At 45.3% G+C, this 19990-nt stretch overlaps 1 protein-coding gene across 2 annotated transcripts in view; it reads right to left on the reverse strand.

Moving 5' to 3' along the window:
* Window positions 1–19990, reverse strand: part of FAM120A (family with sequence similarity 120A) — a 3065969-nt gene that overhangs the window by 67309 nt on the left and 2978670 nt on the right. For both annotated transcript variants that reach the window (XM_044078130.1, XM_044078129.1), the window contains one exon: window positions 19047–19143. In XM_044078130.1, the coding sequence (XP_043934065.1) occupies window positions 19047–19143 (97 nt within the window). The remainder of the gene's footprint in view (window positions 1–19046; window positions 19144–19990) is intronic.

Below are 19990 nucleotides of genomic sequence, written 5' to 3' on the forward strand. Positions count from 1 at the left end.
TAGATGTTTGAGTGTATTCACTGTTGCAGTCATTACATTTGGGTAATCTGCTGGCAGGTTGCCCTCAGTCGGCCTGAATTTTAAAGTCTTGGGTCCTGCGTCGGTTGCTGTCTCCTCTTCCATGACGTCAGGTCGTCAGGGGTATAAAACAGACAGCTGACGCCATTTTCTTTAGTTTTTCTTGCCCCAGATGTCAGGTGCCCCCCAAATGGGGAGCAAATAAATATATATATATATAAATAACTATAAATTCATGCAATTGTCACAACATAAAAACCCGCACTGCAACAGTGAACACACTCGAATATCTACATTATGGTAAGTCCAAGTAAGGATAGATTTGTATATCTTTTTGTCAGCAAAATGCAATTACTGGTGCCAGGCACTTAGTAAAGACCCTGGGCACAGTAGATAAGCCAAAGGGCAGTGCAGAGAATTGGTAATGCATAAAACCAGCCTTGAAGCAGAGGTATCTTCTGCAAGATTCCCTTATTGGGATATGCAGGTATGCCTCTTTTAAGTCTAAGTCTTAAGTCTTTTAAGTCTAGAGTCACTAGCCAAGCGTTCTTGCCCACCATGGGCAGAAGCTGCTGCAAAGTTAGCATTTTGAATTTTGGTATGCCCAAGAATGTGTTCAAAATTGATAAATCCAGTATTGATATTGAAGACTTCGGATCTGAAACTCGAACATGAAAATCTCAGGAGTCGGCCAACCAGCACTTGCGAACTGCTTCTGCTTCAGGCACCGCACGGTAAGAAAGACTAAAGAAAATGGCGTCGGACGCATCTTTTATACCCCTGACGACCTGACTTCAGGGAAAGGGTGACAGCAGCCGACGCAGGACCCAGGACTTTGGGATTCAGGCCGACTGAGGGCAACCTGCCAGCAGGACTACGCAAATGTAATAACTGCAGCAATGAACCACGAAGAACATCAGTCTTGAGTAAAACCCTTGTCCTTTTTCCTGTTCTGGCACTGGCTGAATAGCCCTCTATCCATGAGGGACGTAACTTGTTTCTGTGCCTCTGCCCATTGATTTTGTTGCAGATCCGGCCAACCGTTTGGAATTGGCAGAGTATTATTAACTGTCAGTTTTGAGCATGAAGTGCTAGTTTTCCCCCCTAAGGGGGCTGCCAAAAGATAAGTGCTTGGTGATGGCAGAGGGCAGTCATTGAGACTGTTTACTGTATGGTTGCGCTTTATTTCCTCCAGATTTGGAGGTAGAGGCACCCCATTGCTTTGACCTGTAAGAATCCTGTGATTGGTATCTAGAGCCCTTTGAGCTCCTGGATTTGCCCCTGTGAATCTCTGTCGGACACAGGAAAGGACCAATTTTTTGTAGGCCAGTGTCTACTGAATGTTGGTGGCTGCACTTGGAAAAAGTCTTTTACAGTTTGCATAGACTTAGCTTTGTCTTCCATTTTCTTTAAAACCTCTTCTGCCTTATTACCAGAGTATCATGCTGTAAAGGTGCATCCAACAGTTTAGCTTTAACATGATCAGGCAAATTTTGCTCCTTTAGCTAGACATGCCTTCTAATCACAGATCCAGTAACTGCGGCCCAGCAGAAGGCCTCCAAGGAATCAAAACCACATTGCAAAGTATTCTTTCCAACTTGTTCTGCTGCATGCAATAATTCCTGTAATTCTTTATTTTCCACACATTTAGAAATCAACATAATTTTCGGTTTCAATAATCCCATAACATGCTGTTGATATTTAAGCATATGAAACTGGCAGTTTAAGGCCCTAATTGCCAAGGTTGCAGATGTATAAACCTTCCTTCCCCACCTATCCAGCACCCTGGAATCTCTATCACAGGGGGTAGGATTCTTAGCTGTTGAGGCCTTTACACCTCTGGGACCCTGTGAGATAGTTTCAGGGTCAGCAGCAGGGTTTTTGAATAAAAATGTGTGTGAGTCAGGAACCCTGTAATATCTGTCTGGCTTGCTAGCAGCTGGAGGTAAGCAACCTGGAGTCATGCTTGATTCCGAAAACACATCATCAACAATAACTAATACAGGAGGTATGGCTAAAGGCCTATGCTGAGAGAGAAGAAGGAAATCCCTAAGCCTTTTTTTTTTTATTCTGAAAAGTATGCAAGGTTTCTCCTAAGGAATAATCTTCAGGGGGAGATGCAGATGGGATGGATTCCTCTGCATCTGAATCTTCATAGGGTGGTACAGAAAATTCCTGATCAGAAGAAACAGAAACCTGATCTGAAGATTCATAATCAGGGGGGGGGGGGGGTTGTAAACCCATGATCAAGGTAATTAGGTCTTCAGCCATTTTGATCTGCTTTTTGGGCATAGAGGCCTGAGCACGTGGCTCATGCGTCAGTTTTTTAGCCTTAGAAGTTGTTTTTCTCTTTGTTTTTGAAGTTGGCGTCAGTTTTATGTAGAAATGCTGAGGCCTGAAGCCATCCTCAGAAGCCGGTGCCTGCTCAGCGGCTCCGGACTCATCCGAGGGAGAGACATCCGCGGGTACAATACTTTGAGAATCTCGTGGTGTGCCGGACTCCACATGGGTCTCGGTAGAGGCCTGCGACTCGAAAGTAGCAGGTATCAGGGGCTGTGAAAGCGCCTCACTGACTACCGGCGAACCGGCGACTTGCTTAGTGGAAGCTTCGTCCTCGGTTTTGGACCTCAACGGTCTGTCTCTGTCCTTTTCTTGGTGTTTTTTGTGAACTCCAGTAGTCGGATTGCTATCAGATGACATTTCAGGGTAGTTAAATCTGTTTCCAAAATATTTTGAAGCAAAGATATACCGATGCTTAATAGTGTGTTGATTAAATCTAGCACAAAACTGACAGCAAGGCACGTTATGATCTGGGCCTAGGCAAGGAATACAGTACAAATGAAAATCCTTATGAGGTATTTGCTTCCCACAAGTAATGCAATTATTAACTTTTACTGACATCAGTATGGAGCAAGAAAAAGTTTTCCCAACGGGGTACTTAGCTTTAATTGAAGACTTCGGTTCTGAAACTCGAATTCGAAAATTTCAGGAGTCGGCCGACCAGCACTTGTGAAATGCTTCTGCTTTGGGCACCACGCAGCAAGAAAGACTAAAGAAAATGGTGTTGGCTGCCTGTTTTATATCCCTGAAGACCTGACGTCATGGAAGAGGAGACAGAAACTGACGCAGGACCCAAGACTTTGATATTCAGGCCAAGTGAGGGCAACCTGCCAGCAGATTACCCAAATGTAATGACTGCAACAGTGAAACACTAAGAAAATTTGGACAAGCTATGGAAAATTTCTTACGAAGATATGAACAAAAATGCAATAGTCCACAGTCTGAATATGTTACTCAAGCTTTTTTTAGACAAACAAAAATAATAGTGCAATTCAGGACTGAATCTGAAGCCAGTGAAGTCTAGCAATTTTTATTAAGTATTTGTAAAAATGTTGTTGATGCAACAAAGATTTATGATCAAAGAGGTCTGTGGACTGGGGGTTGGGAATGTGTTGTCATTTTAAAAATGATAAATGATAATGTAATTCACAGTCCAAGTGTAATAAATGCAAACAGTAACAGAGGTTATGCAAAGTAAGGGTCAATCAAGAACACGTTTTTTCTGTGGTGAAGATGAACATTTGTTAATTGATTGTAACAAAAAAAAATGTTTTATATGTGGGGTAAGACATGACATGAAGCAAAGAAATGCAATTTAAAATGTAAAACGTGGTAATACTGGTCATGTATGGTTAGAATGTGAAAATTATGCTAAAACAGCTGAAAATGTGTTGATACAACATATAGAGCATGAGGATCTGATAACATGATGAAAAACAATACAACATGAATTAAATGAGAAGGTAGAAGACAAGGTAGAAAGAATAGTTGTGTAAAATCTTATTATAACCATAGATGTCCTTCTCTTCCATGTTGCAGTATTCTCAGTGTCGGATTCTCCGCCTCAGGTGACCCGAAAGTCGGCTCCTATACAAAAGCTTATGCCTGGTTGTTGTAGGTGTGTGGGACATCACACGTAGGGCCATAAACCAGCGACCCCAAAATGTGATGTCTGCATGCACAGACCTCAGAAATGACTGCCCATTCGGATATTATAGTAAGAAGAGCCAAATGATGTCCACCAGAAGTGTGAAGTGCCACTTGTTTGCCATTGTGACCATAGTGTAGGTGGTGCTCCAGGGAGCTCCACAGACAGATGAATTTAGGGGGATAGGTCGGAGGGGGGGGGGGGAATACTGTAACATGGAAGAGAAGGACATCTATGGTTATGGTATGATTTTACACAACTATTCTAGGTCCTTCTATTCTAATGTTGCAGTATTCTTAGTGTGGGAGAGTACCACAGCTTAAGGAGGAGGAGGAGGGTAGAGGTAGCGGATTCCAGAAATCCCTGCAAGATTGCCCTAGCGAACCCTGCTCTGGCTCTGGAGATGTGGTCCAACTTGTAATATCTGGTAAAGGTGTGTATAGTGGAGCAGGTGGCTGCCTCCCGGATGGAGGCTGCGTCCAGGCCTTTGAAGAACGGTTTGGCTGATACTATGGCCCTAGTAGAATGTGCTCTTACCCCCTGACGTAGGTCCTTGCCGTGGAAGGAGTAGCAGAAGCAGATAGCTTTTCTGATCCAGTAGGAGATGGTTTGTTTGGTGACTGCCTTGCCCAGGGCCCTGGGATGGAAGGATACAAAGAGTTGATTAGATTTTCTGATGGACTTATTTTTGTCCAAGTTAAACCTTAGTTACTTGTGCACATCCAGGGAATGGAGTATTCTCTCACTTTCATTAGTTGGAGAGGGGAAGAAGGTGGGCAGGTGAATGAACTGATTTAAAGATAGTTGGTTGACCACTTTGGGCATGAAAGAAGGGCTGGTACGCAGGGTCAGCCTGTCTTTGTGGAAAACAGTGTAGGGGGGACAAGCCATGAGTGCTTGTATCTCTTGACACCTTCCTAGCTGAGGTAAGGGCAACCAGTAGGACTGCTTTCCATGTGGACATTTGAAGTGTTGCAGAACTGGCTGGCTCGAATGGGGCCATTGCGAGTCTTTCTAGGATGAAGTTCAGGTCCCAAGGCGGTGAAACGGGTTTCCTTGGTGGCCTGAAATGCAAGACCACTTTCAGGAACAATTTAACATCTAGCCTGGAGAGTAGAGGAGGGTCTAAGGGTAAGCAAGCAGAGATAGCGGACAGGTGGACTTTAACTGAGAAGTATGAAAGTCTTGCCTTGGTAAGTTCACACACAAGTTAAGACTAGAGGGACACTCACTAGAAAGGAATCTCTACGTCTTTGGAGACACCGTTTGGAGAATTTTTTCCATTTTGAAATGTAGAATCTCTCTGTGGCAGGTTTCCTGGCCTCCCTCATGACCAAAACCATGTCCTCGGGGTAGTGGTGTCTGAAGGGAATTAAAAGTTTATCAGCCAGTGTGTTAGACATGGCATCTGTAGGTGAGGGTGGATGAATGTTCCCTTCTGCTGTGCGAGTAGGTCCACCTTGTGGGGTAACATGTGGTGACTGCTCTTGGCGATGGACAGTAGAAGGGGGAACCGATGCTGGCTTGGCCAGTAGGGAGTCACCAGCAAGACTTCTGGCATGTCCTTCCTGACTTTCAGGAGGATCTTTTGAATGAGAGGGAAAAGAGGAAAGGCATACAGAAACCGTCCCTTCCATGAAATGTTGAAGGCGACCACTCTCCAAGCTAGTGGGGACAGGTTCTTGGTACAATTTTTTTTCAATTGTCTGTTCTGGGGAGGGAGGCAAACAAATCTACTTGAGGTGTGCCCCACTGGTGGACAATGTCTAGAACAATTTCCCTGTTCAATATCCACTTGTGATGCAGACAGGATGATCTGCTGAGAGCATCCACCTGGTGATTGTCCTGAGATGGGATGTAGGCTGCCTGCAGGGATAAATTGGTTTGGGACATTACGTCCCAAATCTGTAATGCTAGCCTGCACAGGAGGTAGGACTTGGTCACCTCCCGTTTGTTGATATACCACATGACTGTGGTGTTGTTGTCTGTGATGATATGAAGGGGATTTGAAGGGGACCTGGCTGTAGGATGGGAAGAAAGGCCTTTCATGTCAAAAGGACTGCAGTCATCATCCTTACACTGATGTGTTTTTTTCGTAGGGATGGCTGCCAGCTCTCTTGGACCTCTCTTGAACCTTGAGGCCCTTCATGGTAGCCCCCCAGCCGAGGTCTGATGTATGCATGTGCTGAGATGGTGTGGGGAGGTAGACTGGAAGGCCTGGGTTCATTTGAATTTGTTGGCTCCACCACCATAATTCTGCCTTTAGGCAGGGTAGGAAGGGAATCTGGAACTGTAGAGGGTGGATGTGTTGGGACCACACATTCTTTAGATACCACTGCAGCTTTGGGAGGGTGGCCTAATGGTTAAGGTGTTTGCCTTACAAACACAAGGTGCAGGGTTTGAGTCTCACAAGGGATACCTGGCTAAGCTTAAAATGGCTCGCAAGGGCGGTTAGCTTAGTATGAACCTATGAACCTATATGCATCCTTGCTAAGGGTAGCACAGGAATGGTGGCTGCCATAAGGCCCAGAAGTCACAGGAATTGTCTTGCTGATAGTTGGTGGACCTGGAGCAGGTCCTGGAAGTGGGCTGTTAAGGAAGCTACTTTGTCCTGAGGAAGGAATGCCTTCAGCAGGTCTGTTCTGATCCTGCACCCGAGAAAAATGTTGTCCTTTTGTGGTGTTAGGGATGATTTGGATAGATTGAGGGTGAACCCCAGATTTGCAGTAGGGGCATGACAAACTGCAGGTGTCCTTTTATTTTATCCTCTTTTTCTGCAAGGATGACGATATCATCTACGGAGGGGTAGATTTGAACACCTTTGGTCCTGCAATTGGCTATGGCTGGAGCAAGGCACTTGGTGAAGACCCTGGATGCAGTGGATAAACCAAAGGGCAAAGGCAGTAAACTGAAAGTGGGCCCAGTGAAATGCAAGTACTTTCTGTAAGAAGGTTTGATGCAGATGTGGAGGTAGGCCTCTTTGAGATCTAGTGTGGCCATGAATGCTTGGGGTGGCAACAGTGGAAGGAGGGTCTGGAGGGACAGAATTCTGAAAAATGGAATTTTCAGGAAGAGGTTTAGAAAGGACAGGCCCAGAATTGCCCTCCAAGGGTCATACTTTTTTGGTACTAGGAATAACCTTGAGTACAAACCTTTTCCTTCTTGTCTGGAAGGGCTCTATGGCTCGTGCTGGGGGTCGTTCTTTCCAGGAAAGGAAGTATTCCTCTTCTACTACTGCCAGAACCCAATGATCTGTAAGGATTGCTCTCCAAAGGGGCAGGCACTGGGAGACACAGGCTGACAGTGGGAGGTGGGCAAGGCAGTCGCGCACTGTGGTGCCATTTCTGTCATGAAAGGGCTGTCTGGAAGCAGGTTGAGAAGATGCTGGTCTGGAAGATGTCTATCTCCCGATTCATTTTCTGTACCTGGAAGGAGGAGGTGTAGCGGTGCAGGGAGTTCTCCTGACATAGGTGGTCTTACCTGGATAATTTTGGTAGGATTTAGGTATGAGGGACACCAGAAGGTGTTTAACATCTTGAAACTCCTTAATTTTCTCCTGAAGATTTTTAAATAGTTTGGTGGACTGTTTGCCAAACAGGAGGTTGTAGTCTAGTGGAGCATCAAATATTTTGGACTCAGGCAGGGGTTGAAGTCTTAGCCATGGGTATCTGTGGAGCAGCAGACCTAGCAGAAGCTTCAGCTGCATCATAGCTGCATCTAATTGAATGTCTGGCTACCTGAGATGCCAGGTATAGTTTTGATTGCAACTCTGTCTTGTTAGGGGGAGTCAGAGAGGGAGGACAGGAGTGAAGATGCTTGGGATACCAGTTCCAAGGCATATTTAATCATACGTGTTTGATAATTAATAGCTCTGAAGGCTAGGGTGGAGGAGGTATAGACTTTCTTGCTTAGTTTGTCCATACTTTTGCTGTCCTTGTCTGTAGGCAGAAGGGACGAGGATGGGATTAGTTTTGACTGCTTGTCTGGGACTAAAGCAATCACTGCTGGATCTGCCAAGGGGGGGGGGGGGGTTTCACAAGAAATTAATGGTCATCAGGCACCTTAGAGAAACGGTCAGGTCTCTTAGGAGCAGGTGGCTGAGAATCAGGATTTTTAGATGCTGAAGAAAATGCATCCAGGTATGCAAGTATAACCAGTGGGATGGCAGAAAGAGAGGGGGATTCAACTTGAAGTAACTCAAAATATCTTTTTTTTGAGTTTAAGCCATTTGGGAGGTATCCCATTTGAAGTATTCTTTCATTTTGGTAATGGTCTCTCCAAAAGTGATGTCCTCTGGGGGAGAGTCCCCTTTTATGGATTCCTCATCAGGGAATAGTATTCTAGGGGAGAGGCAATCTGTGATAAGTAATGGACTCATTGGATGATGAAGAGTAAATTTCTTCTTCCTCTTCTCCTTCATGAGAAGGGGGCAGGCCTTGGGCTAAGGACAGGGATGGTGGAGGGAGAGGAGGCCAAGGGCTTAAAAGCCATGAAGGCCCGCATTAAAGACCGAGTGGAAGACTGCCAGTTAGGTAATCCCTCAGCAGGAGGAGATAAATGTTTAGTTTTTTGCTTCCTCTTCAAAGGAGTAGTTTTGGGAGAAGGCCTAGTTTCTGGGGCCTCGGATTCTGGAATTCCAGGCTGGCGTCAAGTGGAGCCTGCTTCCCCCTCGACTTCGGTTGAAACCGTCTGAGCAATCTCCGTGGATGTGCCTGCCGGTACCTCAGCAGTAACTTCCTCAAGGGAAATCGGTGAAGTAGACGGCTCTAGCAAATGTCCCTCAACTCCTACATCAGGGGCTGGCGGGGCATCTGATGTAGGAGAGGCAGAGGAAGTAGGCCGAGGAATCTTGCCCTTTTCCGTGGCGGTTCCACCTGGGCGGCCGACTCGGGATCCATCCTAAGTGCCAACTTTTTTTATCCTCTGGCTATCTAAGTAAAGATTAAGGGCGGTCGGATAGCTTCTGAGCATATTTGGGAAGAATGATTAGCAAATGAGGCAAGACAATGTACCTAACACTTTAGTCATAGGTGACTCTATAGTCCGGCACACTGATGTCCCTCTCACCAGGTTGAATAAGGAGAAAATTACAGTCAGCTGCCTGTCGGGTGCCAGGATCCGCCACATAATGCATGCACTCAAGTCAGTCCACAACAAGTACAAATATGACTCTGTCATTGTCCATGTTGGAGTGAATGACTTGAGACGTACCTCCCTGGACTACATGAAAAGAGACATGGAAGAGCTCTCAGATCATGTGGCCCAGGCAGGTATGACCCTAGCCCTGAGTAGCATCCTGCCTTCGCCCAGAATGATACCACAATATAAGGATAAAATGACTGACTTCAACAACTGGCTAAGCTTATGGTGTCATTCAAAGGGGATCCAGTATCTGTCTGCCTGGGATGACATGATTGACAGACCACGATGCTTTGCCAGAGATGGTCTGCACCTGTCGCCCCTGGGATTCAGGTTACTGGCTAAGGCTCTTGCCACCCCTATAGTGCCTTTTTAGGCAAACTTCAAAGGACAAAACCACCACCGTAACAGGTACAAGCATGCAAAATCTGAAGGTAATGCTACTCAATGCTAGAAGTCTAAACCTCAAAATGCACTCTCTCGAGGCACTCCAAAAATGGAGAACATCGATATCTGTGCAGTAACTGAGACCTGGTTCAAGGCTCCAGAGAGCACCCCTGCAATACCAGGCTACAACTGTTACCACACTTTTCGGCCACCAAACCAGGACCGAAACACTAAAGGTGGAGGAGTGTCAATATTCACCAAGGATATTCACACCACCAGGCTAGTTGGCCAACACAATGTGTCTGAAATTCTCCAAGTGCAACTAACACTAGGTAAGACGGCAATCCAAATTGTAGCTTGCTACAGATCCCCCACCATACCCCAAGATTCTCACTACACCTTTCTAAACATACTGGAAAATATTAAGATAGAACCAAACACCCTAATACTGGATAATTTTAACTACCCTGCCATTAACTGGGAAAACTACTCATGTCCCAACACCTTTGCGCAACGGTTCTTGGAATTCAGAAATTCCAACGCCCTGGATCAACTAATCCATAGTCCCACCAGGGGCTCCAATATCCTAGACCTGGTCATTACCAACATGGGAAATCAATGCTCCATACCTATGGTCACTGCCTCTTTAGTCAGGTCTGACCATAAGCTAATCACCCTTAACATCCACATCCCACCCCCACCCCCAGTAAAGAAACCACCATAAAAAACTCCTCCAAAGCCAACTTCATGCTACTCAAGTCAGAAGTGACAAACTTCATGACACCCATGCAGACGGGAACTGAAAGTTCAACTGCTGAATCCTACACTAAGGCACTGTACGAGCACATCCACTCATGCATGAATCGTGCCATCCCAAATAGAACCAAAATGCTCTCATCCAAAAAAGGAAGCCAATCTGGTGGTCCCCTGCCATAAACAAACTTTACAACAAAAGGAAGAAACTTTTGCAGAAAAGAGGAAAATCCCAGGATGCAAAAACTCCCTTACTAGCCTCAGTAAGAAACTGAGATGCCTCATAAAATCCTCCAAAGCTAGTTACGAAAATAAAATTGCCAAAGATTCCAAAGACAACCACAAAGCATTCTATAACTATGTCAAGAATCTAAATGGCAATGCTCAGATCTGCTCTGAGCTAAAACAAAATGGCATTAAATATACTGATCCGAAGGATATTGCCAATATCCTGGCAGATCGATTCAGTGCCAACTTCACCCCCCTCTCACCCCCTAAATGGCCCATCTCAATACCGGAAGATTACCAAATTCCAGCAATAACGGCCACACAGGTACAAAACGCACTCTCTAAAGCCAAGAATACAGCATCCATGGGACAAGATGACATCCCGGGCTGTGTACTACATGAACTACAATATGAACTGGCACCTCACCTAAGTGTCATGTTTAATCATAGCCTCACCTCAGGTTTCGTGCCCAGTGAGTGGCGCAGAGCTACAGTTATCCCAATCCACAAGGGGGGATCCACCTTGGATCCCGGAAACTACCGTCCCATCAGTCTGACAAGCCTTATCTGCAAGGCCATGGAGCGTATTATCATGGAACTTATAAACAAAGACATTGGCAACCTTCAAACACTGGACCCCACCCAGTTTGGGTTTGTGAAGGGCAATCTTGTCTCCTGAACCTGATTGACTTCTTTGAATCAGTCTCCAGAGCCATGGACAAGGGTAAGGTGGTCCACACAGCCTATCTAGACCTTGCCAAGGCCTTTGACACCATCCCCACTCTGGAATCATAGATAAACTTACTAAGTTGGGCATAAATCCCTATGTCACCCAATGGGTTGCTAAATGGCTTACTGATAGAACCCACACTGTAAAAGTAACCGACTCCAAATCCAGCTCCAGACAAGTGACAAGTGGAGTACCTCAGGGTTCAGTCCTGGGGCCGCTCTTGTTTGGCATCTACTTCTCTGAAGTACAGGTCAACACTAAGGGACTCTGGCTAACGAAGTTTGCAGATGACTGCAAACTGGGAGCCATTATTGAATCCCCAAATGATGTGGATACTCTACAAAAGGGCCTTACAGAAACAGATGCTTGGTGCCAGAGCCATGGGCTCAAGCTCAATGCCAAGAAATGTATTGTTATCCCTTTGGGAAAAAACATGTATCCATGAATTACCATATAGGTGGCAGTACACTAAACACAGAAAGTGTGATAAGAGACTTAGGGACACAGGTGGACAGTGGTCTCACCTTCGATAACCACATCGCCACAACAGTCAGGAAATCCTTCTATGTGGCACACCTCATCACGAAGGGCTTTTCATCCAGAAAAAAGGAGGTCATTGTCCCACTGTACTCATCCCTCATTAGACCCATTATAGAATACAACGCCCCATTTGGTATGTACCTCTCAAGACATCTGCAACAACTGGGAAGGCCTCAGAAATAACTCACTAAAAGAATCACAGGCCTAAAGCAGATGCCCTACGCTGACCGCCTTAAAACACTCCAGCTATACTCTGTCGCATATCGTCTACTCAGAGGCGATCTCTGCTTAACATACAAGGCCATGTCAAACCCAGAGCTGTTGGACATGCTACACTTAAAGAAATCCCAATCCCTCAGAGCTACACGCTCCAGGGATCTAAACCTTGTCATCACAATAAACAAAACATGCTGGAGGGATAGGTTCCTGACCCAGAGACTCCCCAGACTCTGGAATAGATTGCCCATACATGTCAAGCAGAGTGCCTCTTTGGACCTCTTCAAGAGGAACCTTGACGATTGGATGGGAGAAAGGAAATTCACCCCAGGGATCACGTCAGTCGCCCTGCTAGACAGGGGTCCAGGAATAAATAATGTGGGAAGAAATAGCCAGGGAATTGTTATGGCTAGGCTTGTAGAGGCCCCTAGGGCTGATAGCCTAGTACCAACCTATGAACCTATGAAATGGGACAGGAGGTATAGTCGTGGTACCGGCCTAGGCAAACAAAACACAACAGTCATTCGAGTCTTTATGTGGAATTTGGCACCCGCATCGGCATTTACCCTTATTGGCAGACATCAGCTAAAGGGAAGTCAGCAAACAAAATTCCTAACGGGGTACTGAGCTTTAGACATATTGAGAGTAGAGGAGCAATACGACTGAGCTAACGTTCGACTGTGCAGAAAAGTTCTGAGGTCTGTGAGTGCAGACTTCACATTTTAGGCTCCTGGTTTATGGCCCTATGTGTGATGTTCCATGCACCTACAGCAACCAGGCTTAAGCTTTTGTATAGGAGCCGACGTTCAGGTAGCCTGAGGCAGAGAATCTCACACTAAAAATACTGCAACATAGGAAAGTACAGTTTTGTACCTACCATAAATGTAGATGTCCGAACTGGATAGCATCTGCAGTCATAACAACTGGGTTGTCCTGTCGTCAGGCAGCCCTTCAGTCGGCCGGATTCCAAAGTCCGGGTCTAGCTTCGGCTGATGTCGCACTCCACCCAACGTCATCTCTGTTGGTCTTCGGGTATAAAAGCATCAGCCGACGCCATTTTCCTCAGTGTTTCTTGCCCCAGATGCCAGAAGCCCTCTTGCAGGCTAAAATTTGGAAAGATGCCAATGTTTCCAAATAGATAGAGGTAAACACAACAATAAGCATGTATGTACATATATACAAACAAATACACCATAAAAGACTCCCCCCCAACAGCTAGCTATTAGGAGGGTAAACACCCTAGGAGTACCACAGAGAGGAAGGAGGGAGGGTAATCCTGACTGCAGATGCTATCCAGTTCGGACATCTACATTTATGGTAGGTACAAAACTGTACTATGTCCTTCATGGATGCATCTGCAGTCATAACAACTGGGTAGAATACCATAGCCAACTAGGGGAGGAGGATAAAAGTAGATTATGGTGTGTTTAGGATCCCTTGCAGTACAGCAGTGGCAAACCCTGCTTGGGATCTGGAATATAGAGGCAAATTATAATGCTTGGCAAATGTATGCACGGAGGTCCAAGTAGCCGCCTCAATAATGTCTTTGGTTGCCACTCCTCGTAAGAATGCTGTCGTAGTGGCTGTTGCCCTTGTAGAATGAGGTCTTATGTTCTGTGGAATTGGTTTTCCATGGAAGGAGTAACAGAATCGTATGCAATTTCCTATCCATTTGGAGATTGTCTGTTTGGAAATAGCTTTTCCTTCCCTTCCTGTTGCATAGGCTACAAAAAGTTGGTCAGTCTTTCTGCTATTTTTTGTTCTGTCCAAGTAGTAGAGTAGCTGTCTATGTACATCCAAGGTATGCAGTATTCTTTCCCCTCTGTTTTGTGGGTTGGGAAAGAAGGTAGGTAGGTGGATTGCCTGGTTTAAAGACACTCTGGATACCACCTTGGGCATAAATGTAGGATTAGTCCTCATGGACACTCTATCTTGGTGGAAGATTAGGAAGGGTTGCACTGCCATTAAGGCCTGTAGTTCTGAAACCCTCCTTGCTGAAGTAATTGCCAGTAGGAAAGCAGTTTTCCATGACAGGTGTTGTAGGTCTGCTGTTGCTGCTGGTTCAAAGGGTGATAGTGTCAATTTTTCTAGCACAAAGTTCAAATCCCAAGCTGGTAATGGTGGTTTCCTTGGAGGTTTTACATTCTTGATTCCTCTGAGGAACTGCCTGAGCAAAGGGTGCGAAAAAACAGGTGGATCAAAGCTGTATTCTGCTGAAATAGCTGATGCATGTATCTTGATGGAGGAGTAGGACAGGCCTGAATGAAGAAGTTCGCCAGATACTCCAGAATGTTAGGCATATCTATGTTTGACACATCTTTTCCTCTTTCTGTACTCCAAATGACAAACCTTTTCCATTTTCCAGCATAGTTCCTTCTTGTTGAAGGTCTGCGTGCTTCAAGAATAATGTCTTTTACTCTTTGGGAAAGTTCTGGATTAGCTGCTGCTATGTGATGTTCCATGCAGTTAGTTGCAACGCGTTTTAGGTTTGGATGTATGATGCTGTAGTTGTTCTGAGTTAACATCAAAGGCATCAGGGGTATTGGCCACATATTGTTCCGAGACATGCTCCTCAGTAGTGGGTACCAGTGTTGTCTTGGCCAGATCGGAGCTATCAGGATTATCCTTGGACGTTCTTCCTTGATTTTCAGTAGTACCTTGTGTATCAAAGGAAGAGGTGGGAATGCATATGCTGTTAGGCCTTTCCAGTTGAAGGAGAGCGAATCCACTTTCCATGCTAGTGGGTGGAATGTCCTTGTGCAGAATTTTTTGAGCTGATGATTGAGAGGTGATGCGAATAGGTCTATCTGTGGCATTCCCCATTTCTTTGAGATGGTCTTGAAGATGTCCGGGTGCAGCTTCCATTCGTGGGCATCCGAAGTGGTTCTGCTTAATATCTCTGCTAGAGTATTGTCTTTCCCCGGTACAAATATTGCCTGTAACTGGATGTTGTAGCTGAGTGCCAGGGTCCACAGCTCCAAGGTCATTCTGCATAGGGGGTATGAATGAGTGCCTCCCTGTTTGTTGATGTACCACATGACTGTGGTGTTGTCTGTCCTTATCATCAACTGGCCCTCCTTGAGAAATGGTTTGAACTTTTGGATTGCCAGTTTTACTGCCAGCATTTCTTTTAGGTTGATGTGCAGGTGAAGTTGATCCTGTGTCCACAATCCTTGCACGCATTTGTCCAGCATGTGGGCCCCCCATCCTAGGTCTGAAGCGTCTGTTGTGATGGTCTGGCTTGCTTGACATCTGCGAAAGGGTAGGCCTGGGTTTGACTGGCATGCCTGAGCCCACCATAGGAACTCCTGTTTTAAGCATGGAATTAGTGGGGTTTCTGTTTCTAGACTGTGTCTGTGTTGGGACCATAAATTCTTTAGGTACCACTGTAGTTTTCTCATATGTAGTCTGGCAAATGGAACCAAGATTATGCATGATGCCATGAAGCCCAAGGCCTGCAGTACTTTTCTTGCTGTTAACTTGTTCAGTTTTGTTAGTGCCAAGAAGTAAAGAGGAAGTTCTTTTGTTTTTCTGTAGTCAGGAATGCCATTTGTTTTACTGTGTCCAATTCCGCGCCCAAGAATGTCCTTGTTTGGGATGGTATCAGCCTTGACTTTTGTAAATTGACTGTGTATCCCAGTGCTTGTAGCAAGTAAATGACCCTTTGTAAATCTGTTGTCAGCTTGCTTTTGTTGTCCCCTTGTAGCAGGCAGTCGTCCAGGTATGGGTAAATTTGAATTCCTTGTAGCCTGCAATGGGCGATTACTGATGCCAGGCATTTTGTGAATACTCTGGGCAGTAGATAAGCCAAAGGGCAATGCTGAGAATTGATAGTGCTCTGATCCTGCAAGAAATCTGAGGTATCTTCTGCAGATTGGTCGAATGGGGACGTGCAGGTATGCCTCCTTGAGATCTAGAGTTACCAGCCAAGACTCCTTGCCCAGCATGGGAAGAAGCTGCTGTAGGGTCAGCATTTTGAATTTTGGGACAATGATGTATGTATTTAAGGTGGACAGGTCGAGAATTGGTCTCCAACTTTTTCCTTTCTTGGAACTAGGAATAGTCTGGAATAGAACCCCTTTCCTTGCTCTGCTGTTGGCACTCTTTCCACAGCTCTCATGTTTGCTAACTCCATTATCTGGCGTACAGCCTCTGTTTTTTGATTTGGAGGTAGATTTGGCATTCCTCTTTGACTGGTAAAGTGTGGAAGTGAAACCGTAACCTTGATCTATGGTTTGTAAAATCCACTTGTCTTTTGTTATGCAGTGCCAGTTCCTTGAAAATAAGGTTAACTTTCCGCCTAGAGGAGCTGCTATTTGTTCCCTGGTAGGCGGATTTAGGGTTAAGTCACTGTGGTTGTGCTGATGTAGTGGCAGTGGCTGTGTCTGTGCCTCTGTTGTTACCTTGCCACTGTCGTCCTCTGTAGGCACCTCCTCTGGATTGGTTTCTGCCTCTGGAACGTCTATTCCTGCCCCTTGGAAATTTTGTGGAGTCAGGAAAGGACCAATTTTTGGCAGGCCAGTTCCTGCTAAACCTTGGGGTTGAACCTGCAAGAAATCTTTAACAGTTTGAACAGATTTTGCCTTTTCTTCCATTTTCTTCATAACCTGCTGGGCAGGTGTACCAAACAAACTTGTCTTGTCCATAGGAGCATCTAGCAGCTTAGCTTTAACATGATCCGGTAAAGCTTGTTCCTTTAGCCATGCATGCCTTCTTATCACTGTGCCTGTCATGGCTGATCTAAATGAAGCCTCCAGTGCATCATAGCCACATTTTAAGGAATGGTTGCTAACCTGTTGTATGTTATTTACCATCTCTAATACATATTTCTTATCAAGAGATTCATCAGTGGTTAGTTTTTAGTTAACTGATCAAGCATAAACTCTTGGTATTGTATCATGTGAAACTGACAGTTTAAAGCTCTAGCTGAGAGAGTAGCTGAAGTGTAGACCTTTTACCCCATCTGTCTAATGACCTTGCTTCCCTTTCAGAAGGGGTAGGGTTTTAGCTATGGTCGCGGCTACTGCCTTGGGACCCTGGGATATAGTTTCTGGGTCTGCAAGTGGGGCCTTGTAAAGGTGGTGATGAGTATCTGGCACCCTGTAAAATCTGTCTGGTTTGGCAGGGGCTGGGGTAAAGAATCTGGAGCGGAGCAAACATCATTGAAAGCATCATCCACCACAGAGAGAACAGGAGGTATAGCTAAGGGCCTGTGCTGTGGGAGGTGCAGAAAGGTCCTAAGTCTTTTCTGGAATCTGAAAAATCCTGTTGCTGCCATTGGAACTGTTCTCGCATGGCATGCAAGGTTTCCCCAAAGGAGAATTCTTCTGGTGGGGAAGCAGCTGGAATGGATTCTTCAGCATCAGAATCTTCAAAATTGGAGAAGGGAGCCTCTGGCTGGTCAGTTATGTCTGATTCATCAGCAGATTCATCAGAGGACACTGGCTCAGGGGCTCTGCCCTAGGTCTCTTCTCTGGGGCTGAGAGGCCCTATCTGGGTGAGATTGAGATCCTCTGATTAAAGAAATTAAATCTTCTGCCAAAGTAAGCATTTGGGAACTAGAAGAGGGCCTGGATGTGGGGGTTTAACAGGCACTGTTTTAGTAGTCTTGGCTGCTTTAGCCCTGGCGAAGGCCTGAATGGACATGGGTGCTGGAGCACTAGCAGCACAACGTACTCGGGTAGAGACATCCAAGGGATGGTGTCTGATAAGTCAACCACCGTAGTGGGTAAAATTTCTGAGGTCGATTCAAGAGTTGTAGCAGGGGCCTCAGTTGTAGGAATAGGTTCAGCTGTACTTAGATCAGTTTTCTCGGTTTCGCCGAAACCGAGACACTCATGATTTGCTTAACCATGGTTTCGGCCGAAACCGCGGACCGCGAGTGTCGGTCTTTATCTTTGCGTTTTTTGGTAGATTGGGTAGTCGGGGGATCCGGCGGCATAATGTACGCAAAATCAGAACCGAAAAACTGTTCTGCAAACTCCGACCGACGCCTAAGCGTTCGTCGGTTGAAAGAAGCACAGGCCGAACAGGCTGCTACGTCGTGGGCTGGGCCTAAACAAGGCAGACAGTAAGAGTGGAAATCTTTATGAGGTATTTGTTTCCCACAGGTTAAACAATTGTTAACTTTTTCTGACATCGGCTGAGGCAAGAAAGAGTCCCCAACGGGGTACTTAGCTTTAGAAGTCTTCGAAGTAGTATTCGGTAGAAGTAATCTCTGGATCCGACCGACCGGCACTTGCGAACAGCTTCTGCTTCGGGCGCCACGCGGCAAGAAAGACGGAGGAAAATGGCGTCGGCTGATGCTTTTATACCCGAAGACCAACAGAGATGACGTCGGGTGGAGTGCGACATCAGCCGAAGCCGGACCCGGACTTTGGAATCCGGCCGACTGAAGGGCTGCCTGACGACAGGACAACCCAGTTGTTATGACTGCAGATGCATCCATGAAGGACATCAGAAGGATATCAGGAATTACAAAGATCCAATAATGCTTTATAGAGGCTGTTGTTCTCTATACCCATCAGTTTTTGCTTCATCTGATCCAGAAGAGTTCTTGGTATTTAACCATGTGAAACTGGCAGTTCAAGGGCCTCATTGCGAGGGTACCAGATGTGTAAACCTTTTTACCAAATTTGTGTAAGGCCCCACTTTCTTTATCTGAGGGGAAGGGGGTTTTGGAAGAGATAACCTTTACTCCCTTAAGACCAGGGGTCACAACCTTGTAGGTTTGCTACAGAGTTCTTAACATACAAGGAGTTATGGGTAAGTGGAGAAGCCTGAGCTTTGGAATCAATATCTTGAGTGGCCAAAGTCAGATACAAAGACCCATCCGTTGAGGAACAGATGAAAGAGAATATCAGATCAATGGAGATAAAAATTAAAGCTGGGGGATGACTTACTACAGAATGCCAACATATTAAGCAAAAGTACACAACAAAAACTATTAATTAGATATATTACTTTAAACAGATATCAAAATACGGCTTTCAATCTTTTTGTATTTCAAAAGATTGGATACGGAGAACAGAATGCTGAGAAGCTTACCTGGCCTGCTCCCTGAGTTTTGGAGCCTCTGTGGTAATACCTGCCACCTCTGCCAAAAGTCCTTATGACATGAGTAGAAATGACTCCTCTTGGACGCCTAAATGTCAAAGAGAAAACAGTTACACTACAAGACTAAAAACATTGTGCAGGTTGTAAAAAAAAAAAAAAAATACAACAGATCATTACATGCTATACTACAACATTACAAAATTAGAAGCATGAAGAAAACCTCACTATTTAAAGAGTTTATTTTGCCTAGACCTTCAGTATGCCTGACATCAATAAACGAATACATCACCTTTGTATTTTTCCAAATATATGAAGCCCATACCAGAACAATCTCAGATAAATTCTAACTTTTTATCAACTTCAATCAACTCTAAAACCCCACAAGCAAATCTTGTGTGATAAAAGACACTAGATCAGTAGAGCTAAGCCTTGAGGACGAACCCTCTGTTACCCCACCATGGGAGATATCCTTAACCAGGACAGGGAGGGTTCTTGTACTATTAACGGTCTTAAAACATAGCAGCATATGCACATTTCTGCAGGCAAATGGTACCATACGAAGCCCAAGTAGCAACACTTTGTACTAGAAGTAATGTCCAAACACAATAAACTTCAGAATTCTCCTGCGTGGACTCCAAATTCTTATGTGCAAAAAGGCATCCACTTATCTAGTGACACATGTGCCAATGACCCATTGCATCCAGTGCTACCACCCAGAAACCCTATAAAAGCAAAAGCATGACTGCCTGCAGGGTAACTTTGACTGTGCTGACTGAACTCAACGACTAAGTTCACAATGGGAAAGAAGCCACCCCACTTTGGAAAAGTAAGAAACAGGAGGAGAAAACCACCTCCACGAACACTGGGACAGGCTCTTCTCACCTGTACAATTTAGGCTTCTCCTAAAAGCTCCACTGAAACAGACCAGTCCACCA

This window comes from Protopterus annectens, chromosome 7.part0 (genome assembly GCF_019279795.1).
Source record: "Protopterus annectens isolate FY-2018-M chromosome 7.part0, PAN1.0, whole genome shotgun sequence".
In the NCBI taxonomy this organism is placed as follows: Eukaryota; Metazoa; Chordata; order Ceratodontiformes; family Protopteridae; genus Protopterus; species Protopterus annectens.